The 14,106-nt window shown below is 51.4% G+C and overlaps 4 protein-coding genes across 4 annotated transcripts; 2 read left to right on the top strand and 2 right to left on the bottom strand.

Moving 5' to 3' along the window:
* Window positions 1-28: 28 nt before the first annotated feature.
* GUITHDRAFT_107075 (hypothetical protein) lies at window positions 29-6,835 on the bottom strand (the record flags this gene model as incomplete). Its single annotated transcript, XM_005834088.1, has 1 exon — window positions 29-6,835. The coding sequence occupies one exon, from the start codon at window positions 6,833-6,835 to the stop codon at window positions 29-31; it is 6,807 nt and encodes a 2,268-aa protein (XP_005834145.1).
* Window positions 6,836-7,572: 737 nt separating this feature from the next.
* On the top strand, window positions 7,573-8,443 carry GUITHDRAFT_152174 (hypothetical protein). The gene is made up of 5 exons (XM_005834087.1): window positions 7,573-7,656; window positions 7,703-7,781; window positions 7,832-7,902; window positions 7,951-8,064; window positions 8,110-8,443. The coding sequence occupies exons 1-5, from the start codon at window positions 7,594-7,596 to the stop codon at window positions 8,152-8,154; spliced, it is 372 nt and encodes a 123-aa protein (XP_005834144.1). The 5' UTR covers window positions 7,573-7,593; the 3' UTR covers window positions 8,155-8,443.
* A 1,884-nt stretch (window positions 8,444-10,327) lies between these two features.
* Window positions 10,328-10,661, top strand: GUITHDRAFT_45817 (hypothetical protein; the record flags this gene model as incomplete). Its single annotated transcript, XM_005834086.1, has 2 exons — window positions 10,328-10,476; window positions 10,526-10,661. Coding segments are annotated over 2 exons (285 nt in total), but the record flags the coding sequence as incomplete, so codon positions are not given.
* A 278-nt stretch (window positions 10,662-10,939) lies between these two features.
* GUITHDRAFT_107073 (hypothetical protein) lies at window positions 10,940-13,884 on the bottom strand (the record flags this gene model as incomplete). The annotated part of the gene is made up of 24 exons (XM_005834085.1): window positions 10,940-10,964; window positions 11,013-11,071; window positions 11,129-11,223; window positions 11,271-11,429; window positions 11,483-11,533; window positions 11,578-11,646; window positions 11,692-11,883; window positions 11,949-12,013; window positions 12,062-12,117; window positions 12,162-12,229; window positions 12,285-12,334; window positions 12,381-12,414; window positions 12,467-12,500; window positions 12,551-12,607; window positions 12,655-12,780; window positions 12,817-12,877; window positions 12,932-12,999; window positions 13,052-13,112; window positions 13,171-13,220; window positions 13,267-13,306; window positions 13,361-13,395; window positions 13,541-13,603; window positions 13,676-13,727; window positions 13,778-13,884. The coding sequence occupies 24 exons, from the start codon at window positions 13,882-13,884 to the stop codon at window positions 10,940-10,942; spliced, it is 1,677 nt and encodes a 558-aa protein (XP_005834142.1).
* Window positions 13,885-14,106: the final 222 nt, after the last annotated feature.

The raw sequence follows: 14,106 nt of genomic DNA, 5'->3' as shown, positions 1-14,106 counted from the left end.
CACAAACAAGCACGAGTCCAACGCCTGCTCATTTCACGAGTTGGAAGAGCTCAAGCTTGGAGTTGCTTCCCCAAGGAATGAACTTCGCGTTCATCTCATCGTAGACGAAGCAGAAGTAAGGGTTGCTCGCGCTCAACGCACACGGGTGATCCTTCACGCAGATCCAAACTTGAAACTGATCCGTCATCAGCAGGCCCAGGCCTCCCATCTTGTACTGCACCGAGCAGTTCTTGAGGGCTGGAATGACGATCTCTTCCCACGTGTAAGGGAGCGAGCAGTTCCTGTAGCTCGGGTCTTCACCCCACAGGAACGGATACGTCGACGAGTTGAGCATCGCCATCCAGTTGGAGCATCCTCCCGGCATCTGCTTGCCGTACTTGCCGAGGCAGACGTCCGGCCCTCTCTGCAGCGACCCGATGCTGAAGGAGCTGTCGCACGAGGCCCCGGGCTCTATGGTGCACGTGCTGCTGCATCCGTCACCGTCCACTTGGTTGCCATCGTCGCACTGCTCGAAGACATAAGGAGCGGCGAGGAAAGCCTCGGCGTTGATGTAGTAGCAGGAGGGAGTGTTGGAGCAGTACCAGCAGTTAGGATACATGACGTTGATCTGCAGAGAGAACTTCGGTCCCTCAACGTTGGGAGGAACTTCAGTGAGGACGATTGGTACTTTCATCCCGCAGGTGGGGCTCATCTGGTAAGGAGAGGAGAAGGGGATGCTGACGCCGTTGAGGGTCACGTTCATGATGGAACCCCCGTAGAGAGAGGTCGAGTCCATGTCGACAAGAAGGTACATGGGCCCCGATGAGTTGATCAGAGGCCAGAGGGGAACCTGGCAGGAAGACATCCAGTAGTTCTGGTAGTAGACTCCTCCCATTCCGTTGTTGATCGTGGACGAGTACCAGTAAGATGTCGTCGAAGTGCAGTTCACAGCTGTGAGCATGCTGAACGTCCAGTCCCGCAGCCCGTTGCCGCAGATGGGCTTCGACTTGCCTCCCCATGACAGCTCGAAGGGAAATGGCGAGGAGGTTCGGTTGTTGACGGTGGAGAAGTAGTTCAAAGTTAGCGAGCGACCGCGGAAGACTTGAAACTCGTTGGGCAAGACTTGAATCTCCTCCTGTGAGCTCATCTCAAGTCTGTCGCACGCGACCTGCTGCTTGTACATGGTGCAGAAGTTCTTGAGGTGCAGGAGCTCAGCTGATTTTTGCTTGAATGTCAGAGGAAGGAGGACCTTGCCGTTGCCGTCGCTCAGCAGAGAGAGACCGTAGCTGTTCGCCATGAGCCCGACAGAGACTCTGATGCGGTTGTCCTCGAAGAATGTCGCCTCCCAGATGATGTTGGGCGAGCCGAGCTGACCGCTGGTTGAGGCTGTACCTTCAAACCGAACGAGAAAGCCTCGCATGCCCGCCTCATACACTCTCTTGGTCAGCACGAGCTGAGCCGACGTTTCTGAGCCTCCGACGAACATGGTGGGTGTGGGAGGCCAGGAAGCAGAAAGACCAGAGTAGAAGGAGAAGCCGTTGTAGAAGGTGATGTAGGAGTTGGAACTGATGTACGTCCGATTTCTCACGTTCTTGCCCTCCAAGCAAAAGTCGAAGCCAAAGTCAGGGAGCAGCCAGTTACCGTCATCCATGTTCTGCATCCCATTGGACAAGGAAGAGGGATAGAGCAAGCTCCAATGGCCCATGATGGTTCCAGTGGCCGAGTTGTACTGGCTTGCTGTCGACGATCCGTTGAACTTCATGCTGGTAGACGAGGAGCTGTCGACCTCTGACTGCGCACAGACGGTAGGGAGCAGGAGGGTTGGGATGACTGCCATCTCGATCTCGCCCATACCGTTGTTGCTGTCGGAGATGCTGAACGAGGCGCACGTGGCGCCAGGAGCGACTTCGTTCTCGTACCTCTTAGCGAAGACGTCATGCGGTGACAAGTCAAAGTGACAGCAATGTGCTGCCGTGCACTCCTTCTTGCATGTCGACGAGCATCCGTCGCCGTCGACGAGGTTCCCGTCATCGCACGCCTCCAGCCCTTCTTGGATGCCATCGCCGCACACGTCGTATACGATGGGTCCATACTTGAGCAGGAACGGGCTGTAAGAGGCCACTCTCACCTTAGACACGTTGGCTCTGAACGCAGAGTTGTACATCTGAGCGTCGGGCAACCACAAGTTCATGTAGCTGCCTGATATCCAACCATTGTAGTTCCATTGGCTACAGTCTGAGTTTGCACAGGTGTAGATTTCAATGTTGAGATAAGCGTTGCTCTGCATATCAGGAAACGAAACCTGAAGAGACGTCAAACCAGTCGGCTCGATATCATACACGCATTGCGGGCCCCAGTAGTAATATCCTGGGTAATACATGGGCCCATAGTACATGTTGTAATTGTACATGTTGTAATTGTAGTAGACAGAGCTCGACCCGTTGACAACGCCAGACTCCTCATAGTATCTCTCGCATCCGCACGCGCACTTGAAGCAGGAGGACTTGTCTTGCGGCCACAACTCTTGGTCGCACTCCCAGCCTTGCTCCACCTGGCAGGTCGACGAGCAGCCGTCGCCTGAGACTGAGTTGCCGTCGTCGCACTGCTCCGGAGCTGTCAAAATCCCATCACCACATTTGGGTGACTGACTACAATCGATCGAGAAGTATCCTGCGTCGCAATCGCAGATGGGGGCTCTACACGTGCCATGACCTGAGCAGCTGTTGGGGCAGGAGGGCGATGAGCTGCAGTCTGGCTCAGCAGTGATGGCGCCCGTCACCACCAGCGCGAAGTTCTGCGACCCCTGAGGCAAGTCATAGGCAGACACGTAGACGCTGTAGGTGCCTGCGGGAGCCTGCGGCAGGGTGATCTGCTCGACATTGTTGGTTCGGTCCATGTCCGAGCCCGAGCGGTTGTTGCCGTACAAGGTGTTGCCACTGCCATCGATGAGCACGAGGTCGAGATCGCTGATGAGCGCCTTGGAGGCGTACGTGGACCCGGGGGGGTCCGTCCACACTAGAGTGACTCGGAACTGAGAGCCGCCGGAGACGGAGAAGCATTTCTTTACGACCTGACCTTGAGACAGCTGCACCCGATCGTAAGTCTTCAACACAAAGTCTGAATCCGCTCCGAACCACAAGACCGACGACAAGTCAAGCAGCCCGTACCCCTGCTCCGCTGAAGGGCTTGCAGTCGACTCCTGCCATGCGACTCCAGACCCTCCGTAGATTTGAAGGTAGCCCCACAAGCCGTTCCTCACCATCTTAGACCCATACTGGTAAGCATGGCGCAGAGGCTTGCCGCTTTGAATGATCATAGCTTTGACTAGCGCCGAGGAAGGGTTGACACCATCCGCACCTGAGGGAGAGCCCGTGACATGGTAGCCCTCCTCGAAGTACTGCCTCACTATGGCGGCTGCCCCGGCGGTTGCTGGAGTAGCCATGGAGGTTCCGCTCATCTCGAGGATGCAGCTCTTGTTGAGCCCGACGGAGTTAGCGCACTGGAAGCTGTTGCGGATTCCATCGGAAGAAGCGGAGAAGATGTTCTGACCAGGAGCGACGATGTCCGGCTTGTTTCTGAGATCAAAGGTTGGCCCCCGCGATGAGAAGATCGACAAGTCGGTGTGCTTGTACTCTTGTCCTGAGCGAACGTTGCTGACCAGTGGTAACTTGGCCAACTGCATAGAATAGAGGCAGAGATAAGAGAAACCTGGAGCGCAGGTCTGCTGAAACCATCCTGTTGTGAGGTTGAACGCGTCCAAACCTGAGATGCCAGCGACAGGTATCGTGATCTGATCCTTCAACATTTCGTTCGGTCCTCCTGTTCCTTTCAAAAGAGGCGCGGGGTATTGGATCGAAGGTTCGTACAAGATCAGCGCAGAGGCTCCCATGTTCTGAGCATTCCAGGCCATGAGCACTTCATCGCAATAGCCCATAAAAGGAGAAGCAACCATGTTGCCTTTAAAGAAGCCGCGAAAGTAATCACTCAATGGATTAGAGAAGCCTGTCAAAGTCACCGTCTGGTTGATGTTGATCGATCCTGAATAAAGAGAGTACCATTGCCGGACGGACAAGGAGAATGAGTCATCTCCATCGGTTACCGGGCTGACAACAGAGTAAGTAATGCTATTATTTTCATACAGCGTGACTCGCGATTGTTGATCATGTGAGGTTTCCATGTGATGACTCTTGATGTAGATAGTGTACCCATTAATGCCGTTGTCTTGAACTTTCTTTCCCGCCATGAAAACTGGATATGCCTCATATTCATTGTTAAAAACAAACTGCGAGAATGACAAATCATAGGAATGAGCAAATGCAACAGAACCTCCCGTCAGATACGTACGATTTTTTGCATTTTCTCCAAATACGCAGAAGTCGAAGTCAATTTTCAAATCAATGAACATCTGAGGATAGTAGTAGTAATAATAATAGTAATAGTTGTACATTTGAAAGATAGACGAGTCATACAGGATGTCCCATGACGTGGCGGCATGAGATATCATCGTGAAGGTGACACCAGACCACATACAAGGGTACCAGTACCTCATCGATTGGTCATACTGAACAACGATCTGAATCGTTCCCGACACCTGTGACGGTATCCTGTATGTTGTACTGATTGATTGCCCGCATGACTGACTGCCTAACACACTGAAGTCCATAGGAACATAGTCGCCAGCAACAGTGATTCCCTTGACATTAGTGACACTGTTGCTGCCCATCCAGTACGACAAAGGCACTTGAATCATAAGATCGACATCACCTCCAGATGTTCTGTTGACATACATTGAGAACGAACATGTCGTCGTTGACATCCAAGGGTCAACATAACAAGACCGATAATCCTGAAGCCGAATGCTTGATTGAACGTTACCAAGATTTTCAACAGTATGCACGTCTGACAAGCTTGTTGAGATCTCAGCATTTGACGAAGTCGGTTTGGCGCAACTTGAGTTCGAGTCCGGATAAGGCAGGCACAGCAGAGTCTGAATATCCATGCACCAAGGATCATACGGATAGCACCATCTGTAAAAGTATTGACCGACTAGCGGAGCGTTGATCGGTTCCGTGTCGGGGGTCAGCGGAGCTCCAAAGGAGGCAGGGAGGATGTCAACCAGCCTCTCGTCTGAGCCATCAGAGAGCAGCATGGAGAGGTTGAAGTAGGTACCATAACCATGCGCCACGTACGACTCACGGGAGTTCAAGCTTGATCCTACCGACAGAATGTTCTTGGCATTCCCTGGACTGCCAATCGAGAAGTGATAAGGACCGCTATTCCCTGCAGCAAACACGACCAGAAAATCATCATGGTCGTACATGAATGAATCGGTTTCCATGCACTGGAAGTCGTATCCATAAGAATAGCCCCCCCATGAGTTGGAGTGAATCCTTGCTCCATTGTTGTATGCATGGGGATAGATACTCGAGCTCAGGTCCCATGGCAGGTAGTTGAGGTAAGGCTCAAAATTCGAAACATCGTCGAACACGATCTTCGCTCCTGGAGCTGATCCATTGTACTGAGTCGCAAGAGTGTGGTTGGGACCAGCGGCGCCAGCAACGATACCGGACACATGCGTGCCATGACCATGATACGAGTCATAAGGCTGAGGATAGGGGGGAGGAGGAGGATAAGAGTTGTAAGACAAAATCTTACGGTGACTGGGTTGAGCAGGGCACATGCTGCTGCACGAATAACCGTAGAAATAGCAATCCTCACACACAGAGACCTGAACCTTGGAGTCATAGAAGAAGCAAGAATCAAAATCAATGCCAGTGTCAGCAATGCCCACTATTTGTCCTGTTCCGTTCAAACCGAGCTGTTCCAGCTTCGTTTTGGTTGGTTGCCACTGATAGGTTCCCTGAACGATCAAGGAAGAATACTTGTTCAAAGTGCGGTACTCTGACCTCTTTTCCATCCATTTCACCGATGCTTGATTTGCCAAATGCTCTACAACCTTCCCAACATTTTGTGCGTTTGTTTCAATTGTCAGCTTGCTGCTCGTTTTCGCCCATACTTGAGCGATCTTGCCCGATCTTGTGCTGAAAGCATTTTCCAACAATTGAAGCATATTGGTTAGAGACATTTGATCCGGATGAACTGAGATGGCTGCCTCAAGAAATACGCTCTCATCAGGTCCAGCCGGTGCTCCCTTCTCTTTGTCTTGTCCATATTTGTCTTGTCCATATTTGTCTTGTTTGGTCTGAGACTTCGAGTTTCCCTGGTTTCCCTTGTCTTTCTTGTGGCTGTTGTCTAGGGTCCCTCGCTTCTCAGGGTGCTGGGGGTTGCTGTTGATGACTGTCTCGGGCTGCTTGGCTGAGAGCGATCTCATCGCCAACGACATGTAATCCTGAAGGTCGTTGGCTATCTTCATGCTCGACGGGAGGTGATAAATCGTCTCCACATGCTTCATGCTCGCAACACGAAGTTTCCTGGAAGGTTCCATAGCAACCACATACGTGTCGTATGGAATGTATTGCACAAACTTGTCTCCGCTGGTGGCCCTCAACTGAGAGAGCATGTCGGGAGGAGCGGGATATTTCACTCGAACAAGGTAATGACTCTTGCTTGATTCCTCAAACACAATCTGTTGCTGAGCAATGGTCGAATCTTGTCTGAATCGAGTCTTGAGCTTTGCATGTGCTCTGTCTTCTGTATGATGAAGCAGCAAAGTTTCGGGGTTGTGAATCATGAGAGGTCTTCCGGGAAGGTTCTTGGCAACCACAGAACGCCTTTCTCCATGCCGAAAACCATGTTCGAACTCTTCCTTGCTTACTCTCGCATCACAACAAGGTGCACTACTCAACAGCAACGCCATGGCTGCGAGCAGCAGCATGTTTGCTGCCATCCCTCCCATCGCCATAGAATTTTGTCCAGCTGCAGTGCAGAAACCTTCAACAACACCTGGCATAGATACCCACCCAGGGCGGAAGGCTGGGGCATCCCCGAAAAAGACATCGACTACACCCCAGAGTACTAGCGCTTTCTGCACTAATACCAGACTTAAACGATCTCATGGCTTGGGCCCTCTTAGGCACTGTAACCGTCACTGCCGGTGACCCCACCCCGGTAACACTACAATGCCTGATAAGGGATAAGGATAAAGTGTGGATCTGCCGTAACTCCCAACGCCCAAGTACCGGCGGGTGTAAAAGCTTACATACCCGTAGTAACTCGGAGAGCAGCCTGGTACGCCTGTAAGCCGAGAACCTGGTACAACAATTATACTCAACGTGTTAGTATGAAAGTACTAACTTATTCATCGGGTACTCCTACACGTACGTGCCGCCCGATCAGTAGTGCTGCACTGCTGCAAGCAGACAGTTGGAGCGGCGGTAGTAAAAATCGTACAACGGTTGTCGTAGCAAGCACCTTCCAAATCTACTGTGACACAGTAAGTAAAACTTTCTATAGTACTAGTGTTTCAGCTAGAATGGTACTGACGGCGTTATGTATAACTTCATCTCGAGTCATTTTGAGATACCGGAGTATGAGGCGGGCCTCGTGAGATTGATTTAACTGAACTTTGAGTGTAATGATCGGCCCCGGTCACCGGCCCGGGTGACTCAGCTACCTTGTTCCTGCCCTAGTTCCCCGACACCATACGAGTTCACGATGCTAGGGGAGATTGTTGGTGGGAACGGCAGGATAGGCAGCGCGATTCGGAGATTTGCTGGGGTAAAGATTCATGCTTCCGAGCTCAATGCTTGTAAGAATTCCTCAGGATGACCTATACTGTACAAGGAAGCTCGACAAGATAGGAGTCAATTCTCCGACTAACACTCCGATTTTTGTGTGTACTGGTATTTATTATAATATCCTGAATTCAGAACATGTTCATGATGCATTGAAGGTGTTGAGAATCTGGAAGAAGTTGTATCCAAGACAGAACCATCGAGAAGAAGAGACTTGGTTTTCATGCAGGTCGAACTTGTCCGACCGACGATGCCATACGACCTCATTCTCGTCCAGAATGGATTGGTGAGGTCCTTGCTGGTTGATCTCGAAGAGGATCAAACAATTGCTGTATTGTACTTCTCTGTGTTGGAACGAAATGGTCCTGCTAAGGAAGGAGGATGCAGCTATGTGCATGGAAGGTGCAATTAATTCCCTCCCTTTAGCGTTCTCAATGTCCAAGGCAGATGGGCCCAGGAATTTTGCAACATTCTCAAGTAGTGCGTGTGTCTCTCACTATCTCCCCACTGTTAGATATAATCGGCCCCATCGGCGTCAATCTCTACCAGATGCCCTTCTCCTAATGACTGCTTGATATGTCACTTGAAAGATTATTCGCTCATCCAAGCAGGCTGAAGTAACAAGCCCGGGCAGGAATGGCGGTATGTCATGTAAAGTGCTATCTTCATCCAGACAACTCGATATTAAGGCGGCGAAGAAGCTACTGTTTTTGCTCCTATCGTTCCGCTGTCGCTGCTGAGTTTAGGCCAGGTGGGCATCCTGCTTGTGGCTTATTTGTCACGTTAACGGCGGCATCGCCGTCGGACAAGTTCACGATTCAGACAGGTAAATTTTACCAAGTTTTAGCTCGCTCATCAAAAGTAGATGTTCATCGCAGTTGCGAAGTCTTGTGGAGGAACTGCTACCAATCATCCGAGCTCAAACAGGAGAGTACTTCTACTCTACCTCCTCTCCATCTCCATTTTCTGGTTTCTTTCCCTTTATTCATTTCCGTTTTTCGTCACTTTCTATCGTGTTAACGGCTATTCTTCTCCCTCTACGATCGTCTCTGTTCGAGTGAATCGAGTGAATCGAGTGAAGGGCCCATGTAGATGATTCCAGGTACGAACAGTTGTTGCAACCTGCTTGACTTCCTCGACAGTTCGATGCCGGAGCTTGAGCTGGACAATGTCCTTTCAGATCTTGAATCTTACTCACGGAACATACCAACCGCCATTCCTTCAAAGACACTGGCTGTTAACGAGCTCCGGTAGCCTGACGGGACACTCCCCTAAATCGGTTGCTGACACAAGCTGAAGGTTTCGAAACGGATGGTTCCTGGACCATGGAGACAAGGCAGCGCAACGCTTTCACCTGCAACTTCTCCAGGTCTCACATCATGGCCATCGAGTTTCTATCATGATTCTAGATTGTTGTAGGAAACTGGTGTGCACTGCTAGAATTCTGAAAGCCCCCTCACTTGCTGAGCGAGCCTTCCTTGTCATCAATCTCATACCTGTAACTGAGAGAGAATCCTTTAGCCGTTTTCCAGTGCCTCCTCAGTGTGTTGTTCTTTCTAAAACCTCAAGTCATGTTAAAGAAACAAGAATTGATCGTAGCACCTTCAAGGCTCGTTGGAGTGACTCAAAGCACACGAAGATTACCAACAGAGCAATAACGACAAAGCATGTAGCAAGAAATGCAGAGAAGATCCTTCGAAAGTTGTGATTTTGTCCGTATCTACTCTGATCATTCCCACACGTATGATAGTTTTTCGACGTGTTTGTCCTCGAGAAGTTGTTGAATGACCCACTGTCACCATAATCTGTACTGGATATCTCCTTGAGCTCAATCAAAGGTCCCTCGAATGACGGAGAGATCAACGACATCGATATTATTGCCCTGCTAACTTTTCCTCGATCGAGTCAATTCAGATACCATGGCATCTGACAGCAAGTCGTGAACAAAACCTGCATCCAACAAGATTAACAATTGGCATAATCGCAGAATCTCGTTCTACACATTGCAATGTTCCCTGCCTGCTCCCTTCATCTTTTCTTTTGCCCCTACTCTACAGCTTGAGGGTGTCGCATCTTCCTGACCATCTAACCTCACTCGAAACCTTCCTCTCCATCCCCCCCCCCTCTTTCCTTCCCACTCTTGCTCAGTGTCTTTTGTCGACCTTCCCTATCCCCCCCCCCCTCCCTCCCTCTCTTCTCTCCCCCTCCCCCTCCCCTTCTCCTCTTCCTCCGTGTACTTCCTTCTGTCTCTCTCCTCGTCCTACTGATCCACGGATCGTTTTCCTCCTCTCTCCACCGCACACTGTCAGCTTCATCAAACATAGCTCCCAGCATCGCTGATCTGATCGCTGATTTTAGCGACTGGGTGGAGTGGGGACGAGGGGCACGCATGCCTTGTACTTCTTTGGCACTTTTCCCCGGCTTCTGCCTGCTGCGCCCGCTCGTCCTCCACTCCCTCCCTCCACTCCCTCCCTCCCTCCACTCCCTCCTCCTGGTTCTCTTCCTTCGCTAGTCTCTCTCTCCTCCACTCTTCTCTCTGTTTGCTCTCCTTCATCGCTCGTTTTCAAGCAGCCATGCAGCGCATCTTCAGCCTCGTGCTGGCTCTTGCGTTGCTTCTCGAAACCGCAGGATCCCACGAGGGCATCGAGGCACACGTTCTCCGGCTCCGAGGGGGGCGGAAAGGTGTCTCAGCCAAGCACACAGCCAAGGAAATCTCGGAGAAGAATAAGCTGGCGAACAAGAACATGGGGGGAGGAAAGGCTGGTCTCGAAGACAGGCTCGGAGGAAAGGCAGGACATGCCAAGTGAGTCTTGCAGGTCAAACTCCTGATGTCCTTTGACCTGTTCACGTAGACTGATATGCCCGCTGTGTATGATGCAAGCTCCGAGCCTGAAGAACATGGAGATGCATCACGAGTCGAAGCACCCTAAGGTGCCGTGGGATCCCAACATTTACCAGAACACGCACGAGATATACGGTGGCACCACCAAGGCAAGAAGCTGCTTCGTTCCTCCTGCCCCTCATGTTTCTCGCAGGGAGTTGCTGTGCATGGAACTCTAAAAGCGGACAAGGCCAGGAAGAAAGAGCAGCAAACCAAGGAGGAAATCTGAGTGTAAGCGGCCTCTCATGGTAACGACTGAATTTTCCTGCCCATATTGTGGACTTCGTTGAGAGTGAGTAGCTTCACGATTTTGAGGTGTGATCGAGGACTTTAAGTTGATTCTGTTCTCATTTTTTATTTCTCCTACTCTTACAATTATGCTAGCTCACATTGAAAAGAAGATACAAGGCCTGTCAAGTTGTTACACACCCTCTGCAAACAGAGCAGCTGCGCCATACCTCAACGTCTTGGAAACAATTCTGGTACACACAACCGATCCGAAGGCGATAGGCCCCCGCTGTCGAGCATGTCATGCACATCCAAGAGCGTCACTTTGGGTTGATCGACCTTCCACCTCCCGGGGCAACTTCAAGCCCTCCAGGACTGCAACCCCGTCGGCCATCTTGATCCCTCCGATGACAAACGTCGGAGGGTAAGGACGAGATCTCTCTGCCATCAAAAGGATGAGCTCTGCGTTGCTCTTCTCAGCTGTTCACCTGCTGCAGACTCTTCGGCCCCTTCCTTGTCTTTCTCCGCATTCGAAGCGGCCTCTTGTTGCAGAGGATAGGCCTTGCTGGGATATCTCTTGAACTTACCCTTGTCTGCCTGAACCTCGTCGGCAGCCTCCGCTTCTGCCTCGCCCTCCTTCCCAGCCTCTGCGGCATATTCTCATCACCAAAGTCCACGAGAAGTTGCTCCTCCTGCTTACCTTCCTCCTCTTCCCGCTCGAAGACACCGAAAGTAACTTCGAGGAGCCGTCCTTGGCACTCGATCAGCTCTGCAATTCGGATGAGTTTCTAGTACCTGACTCTCCGGTCTGTGCTGTGCCATCCTCTGAGCATACTTGAATCACCATGCGGGGAATCTCGCTCCCTGAAATGTGTGAGGAGACGTGAACAGCGTACATGGGACTGTGACCAGCGGCAAAATCCTGCGAGAGGAGCTCAGCAAGAGGTTTCGGTCCTTGTGGAGCTTCCGCCTCTTCCTCGTTTCCTTTCTCCTCACTTCCTTCAGCTTCTTGATCCCCTTCTTGCGCCTCAGAGGATTGAGGCTCCTGGGCTATCTTCTCCTTCCTTGCCGCCTCGAACTCCAGCCTCTCGCTTGTTTCCGCTGACCATTTCGTGAAAAACCAGAACCCTTGCCGCCTCCTCAACTTCGCAGAGCCATGCACGCACCTCGCAACTTGGCCGGCAAGATGGTTGGGATGTTATTGGACCAGTCGCAATTGTAGCTCATGCCGCTGAAGCTTCTCAGTCACGGCCTCTCTTCTAACATTTCGTCGCCACACCTTTCATGGTGGAAGAAGACTCCTGGTCCTGACCGCAAGTTCCTCGCAAATCTTCCCTGCCATGCTCTTCAGTCCCTCGCGCTCCCGCATGGCCTCCGACCTTGTAGCTGTCACCGTTGCCGTACGTGTAGACCCCATGACCGTCTCGATTACCGTTACACCAATCGCCTGATGTCACGATCGAACTCTCACTTCTCCTCACAAAGCCTTCAACTTCCATTACCCTCGTAACGGTCGCCGTTGCTGTGCTCCATAGTCCCCGTTCCGTTCAACCTTCCTGCAGCCTCAGCATCTCCGCGGCGATACGGCCATGCAGCACCTGTGCTCCTCGAAGTTTCCCTCGTACCGAGAGCCTGCCAGTCACTTCATTTGCGCAAAGAAGCATCGCGCTTATAGTTGAAGCACCGTCGGCCAGCACAAGCACGCCATGTCCGGATCGCTGTTTCACGCGTCTCATTGTGTGGGGAGGATAACTTTACATCTCCCTACCTGATTGTTGAGGAATCCTCCTTCGTAGCGATCGCCATTGGAATGCAAGAAGAGCCCCTAAGTTCAAGAAATCGTCATATAAACTTGACGTTCGTGGATTGCACCACCACCACCACCACCACCACCACAAACAACACCAGAACAGCAACAGCAACAGCAACAGCAACAGCAACAGCAACAGCAACAGCAACAGCAACAGCAACAGCAACAGCAGAGCAGCAGCAATTCAACTATTTTCTCACACAAAACAAGAAACAAACGTTAACCTGCCCATGGTGTTCTCCGTTCAAGAATTGACCCGTGTATGTACTCCCATCCGCCCACTGTCTGCAGCATCCATCAGCCACCTTGTTCCATCTGCTTACCATGAAGGTGAAGTACCTGACCCCCGAGCCACTGATCTCTCCATTCACAAACTCTCCTTCATAGAATCCATCCCCGATCATCAGCTTCAAGGTCAAGAGTCAGACTTCATCACTTGTCCCGCACATCGAGCCCCACCCTGCCATGACCATGGAATAGCCCTCCACCCCATTCCCCTTCGTAGTTGAAGTAGCGATTTCTGGAAGGCGAACAAGGGACATCTCAGCTCAACTCCTGCACAGCGTCTGGTATCATACCTGAATGCACATTTTCCCGTACCATGGCGCAGCTGCTCTTTCAAGGCACCCTGACGACACATGTCAAACCAGCACCGACTTTCTCTCGCTGGTCACCTCGTAGTAGGGGCGGACACAGTGCTCGTTGGTTTCAAAGCTGGGAAGAAGGTGTAAAGTCGACATTCAGCCAACGTGCCACATCAGTCCTCACGTGTTCCAAGCCCGAGGACGCAAATAGTCGGCACTCTGCACCCCACAAGTCAGTGACAGTCAGCATCTCCTGTCGGGCTTAAGTTCCTGCGCAGGGTACAAAGTTCTCATGTCAAGACCATTCCTCCAGTCGATCTGCACTAGAACATCAAGAGCTGCATCCAACAGATGCACCCGATACCGGAGCATTCGGATTTATCGTGTAGTACTTTTGCAGGATCCCAAACGAGCAAGCGTTTTGTCCCTGAATGAGTAGAGTACGTAAGCTCAGACCAATCAGGCAGTGATGGTTGGATAGTAAAATTGGTGCCAACACCTCAATGGCTGGTAGTTTCTGTGGTTTTGCCTTCTTGTAGATGTTCATGTCCCTTCGTACACTTGTTAAAAACCAACTTGCATCTCATCCTAGTCGGTTCACCTGGGAATGGATCGCAGTGATCTGCTTGCCTGCTCAACTTGCCCACCTTGAGGCAGTGGAGGTCTGAACGTGTTCCTGAGCTCTGTGCGAGCTTCAGCAGCTGCCATTTCCTGTACGCAATCATGAAAATTGGAAACACCACAGCAGATTCAAGAGCGGAAAGGTTGGTCCATCACCCAATCAATCCACTGGGATCAGTTCCTGCACTTGCACTAGATTTCCTTCTCCTCAACTTCCCTCCATCCCCTCCAATCTAATCTCATTTCATGCACTCCCTCCCTCCCTCCCTCCCTCCCTCCCTCCCTCCCTCCCTCCCTTGATGGTAGAGC

Source organism: Guillardia theta, assembly GCF_000315625.1.
Source record: "Guillardia theta CCMP2712 unplaced genomic scaffold GUITHscaffold_27, whole genome shotgun sequence".
Lineage (NCBI taxonomy): Eukaryota > Cryptophyceae > Pyrenomonadales > Geminigeraceae > Guillardia > Guillardia theta.
This window is presented reverse-complemented; position numbering and strand designations above follow the sequence as displayed.

Excerpts from the sequence above, each read along its gene's own strand:
- GUITHDRAFT_152174 (XM_005834087.1), top strand. The coding sequence starts at position 7,594 with ATGCTAGGGGAGATTGTTGGTGGGAACGGCAGGATAGGCAGCGCGATT. Across the intron at positions 7,782-7,831 it reads TCCGATTTTTGTGTGTACTG|GTGTTGAGAATCTGGAAGAA; the intron begins GTATTTATTATA and ends GATGCATTGAAG. Across the intron at positions 8,065-8,109 it reads AGGAAGGAGGATGCAGCTAT|GTCCAAGGCAGATGGGCCCA; the intron begins GTGCATGGAAGG and ends AGCGTTCTCAAT.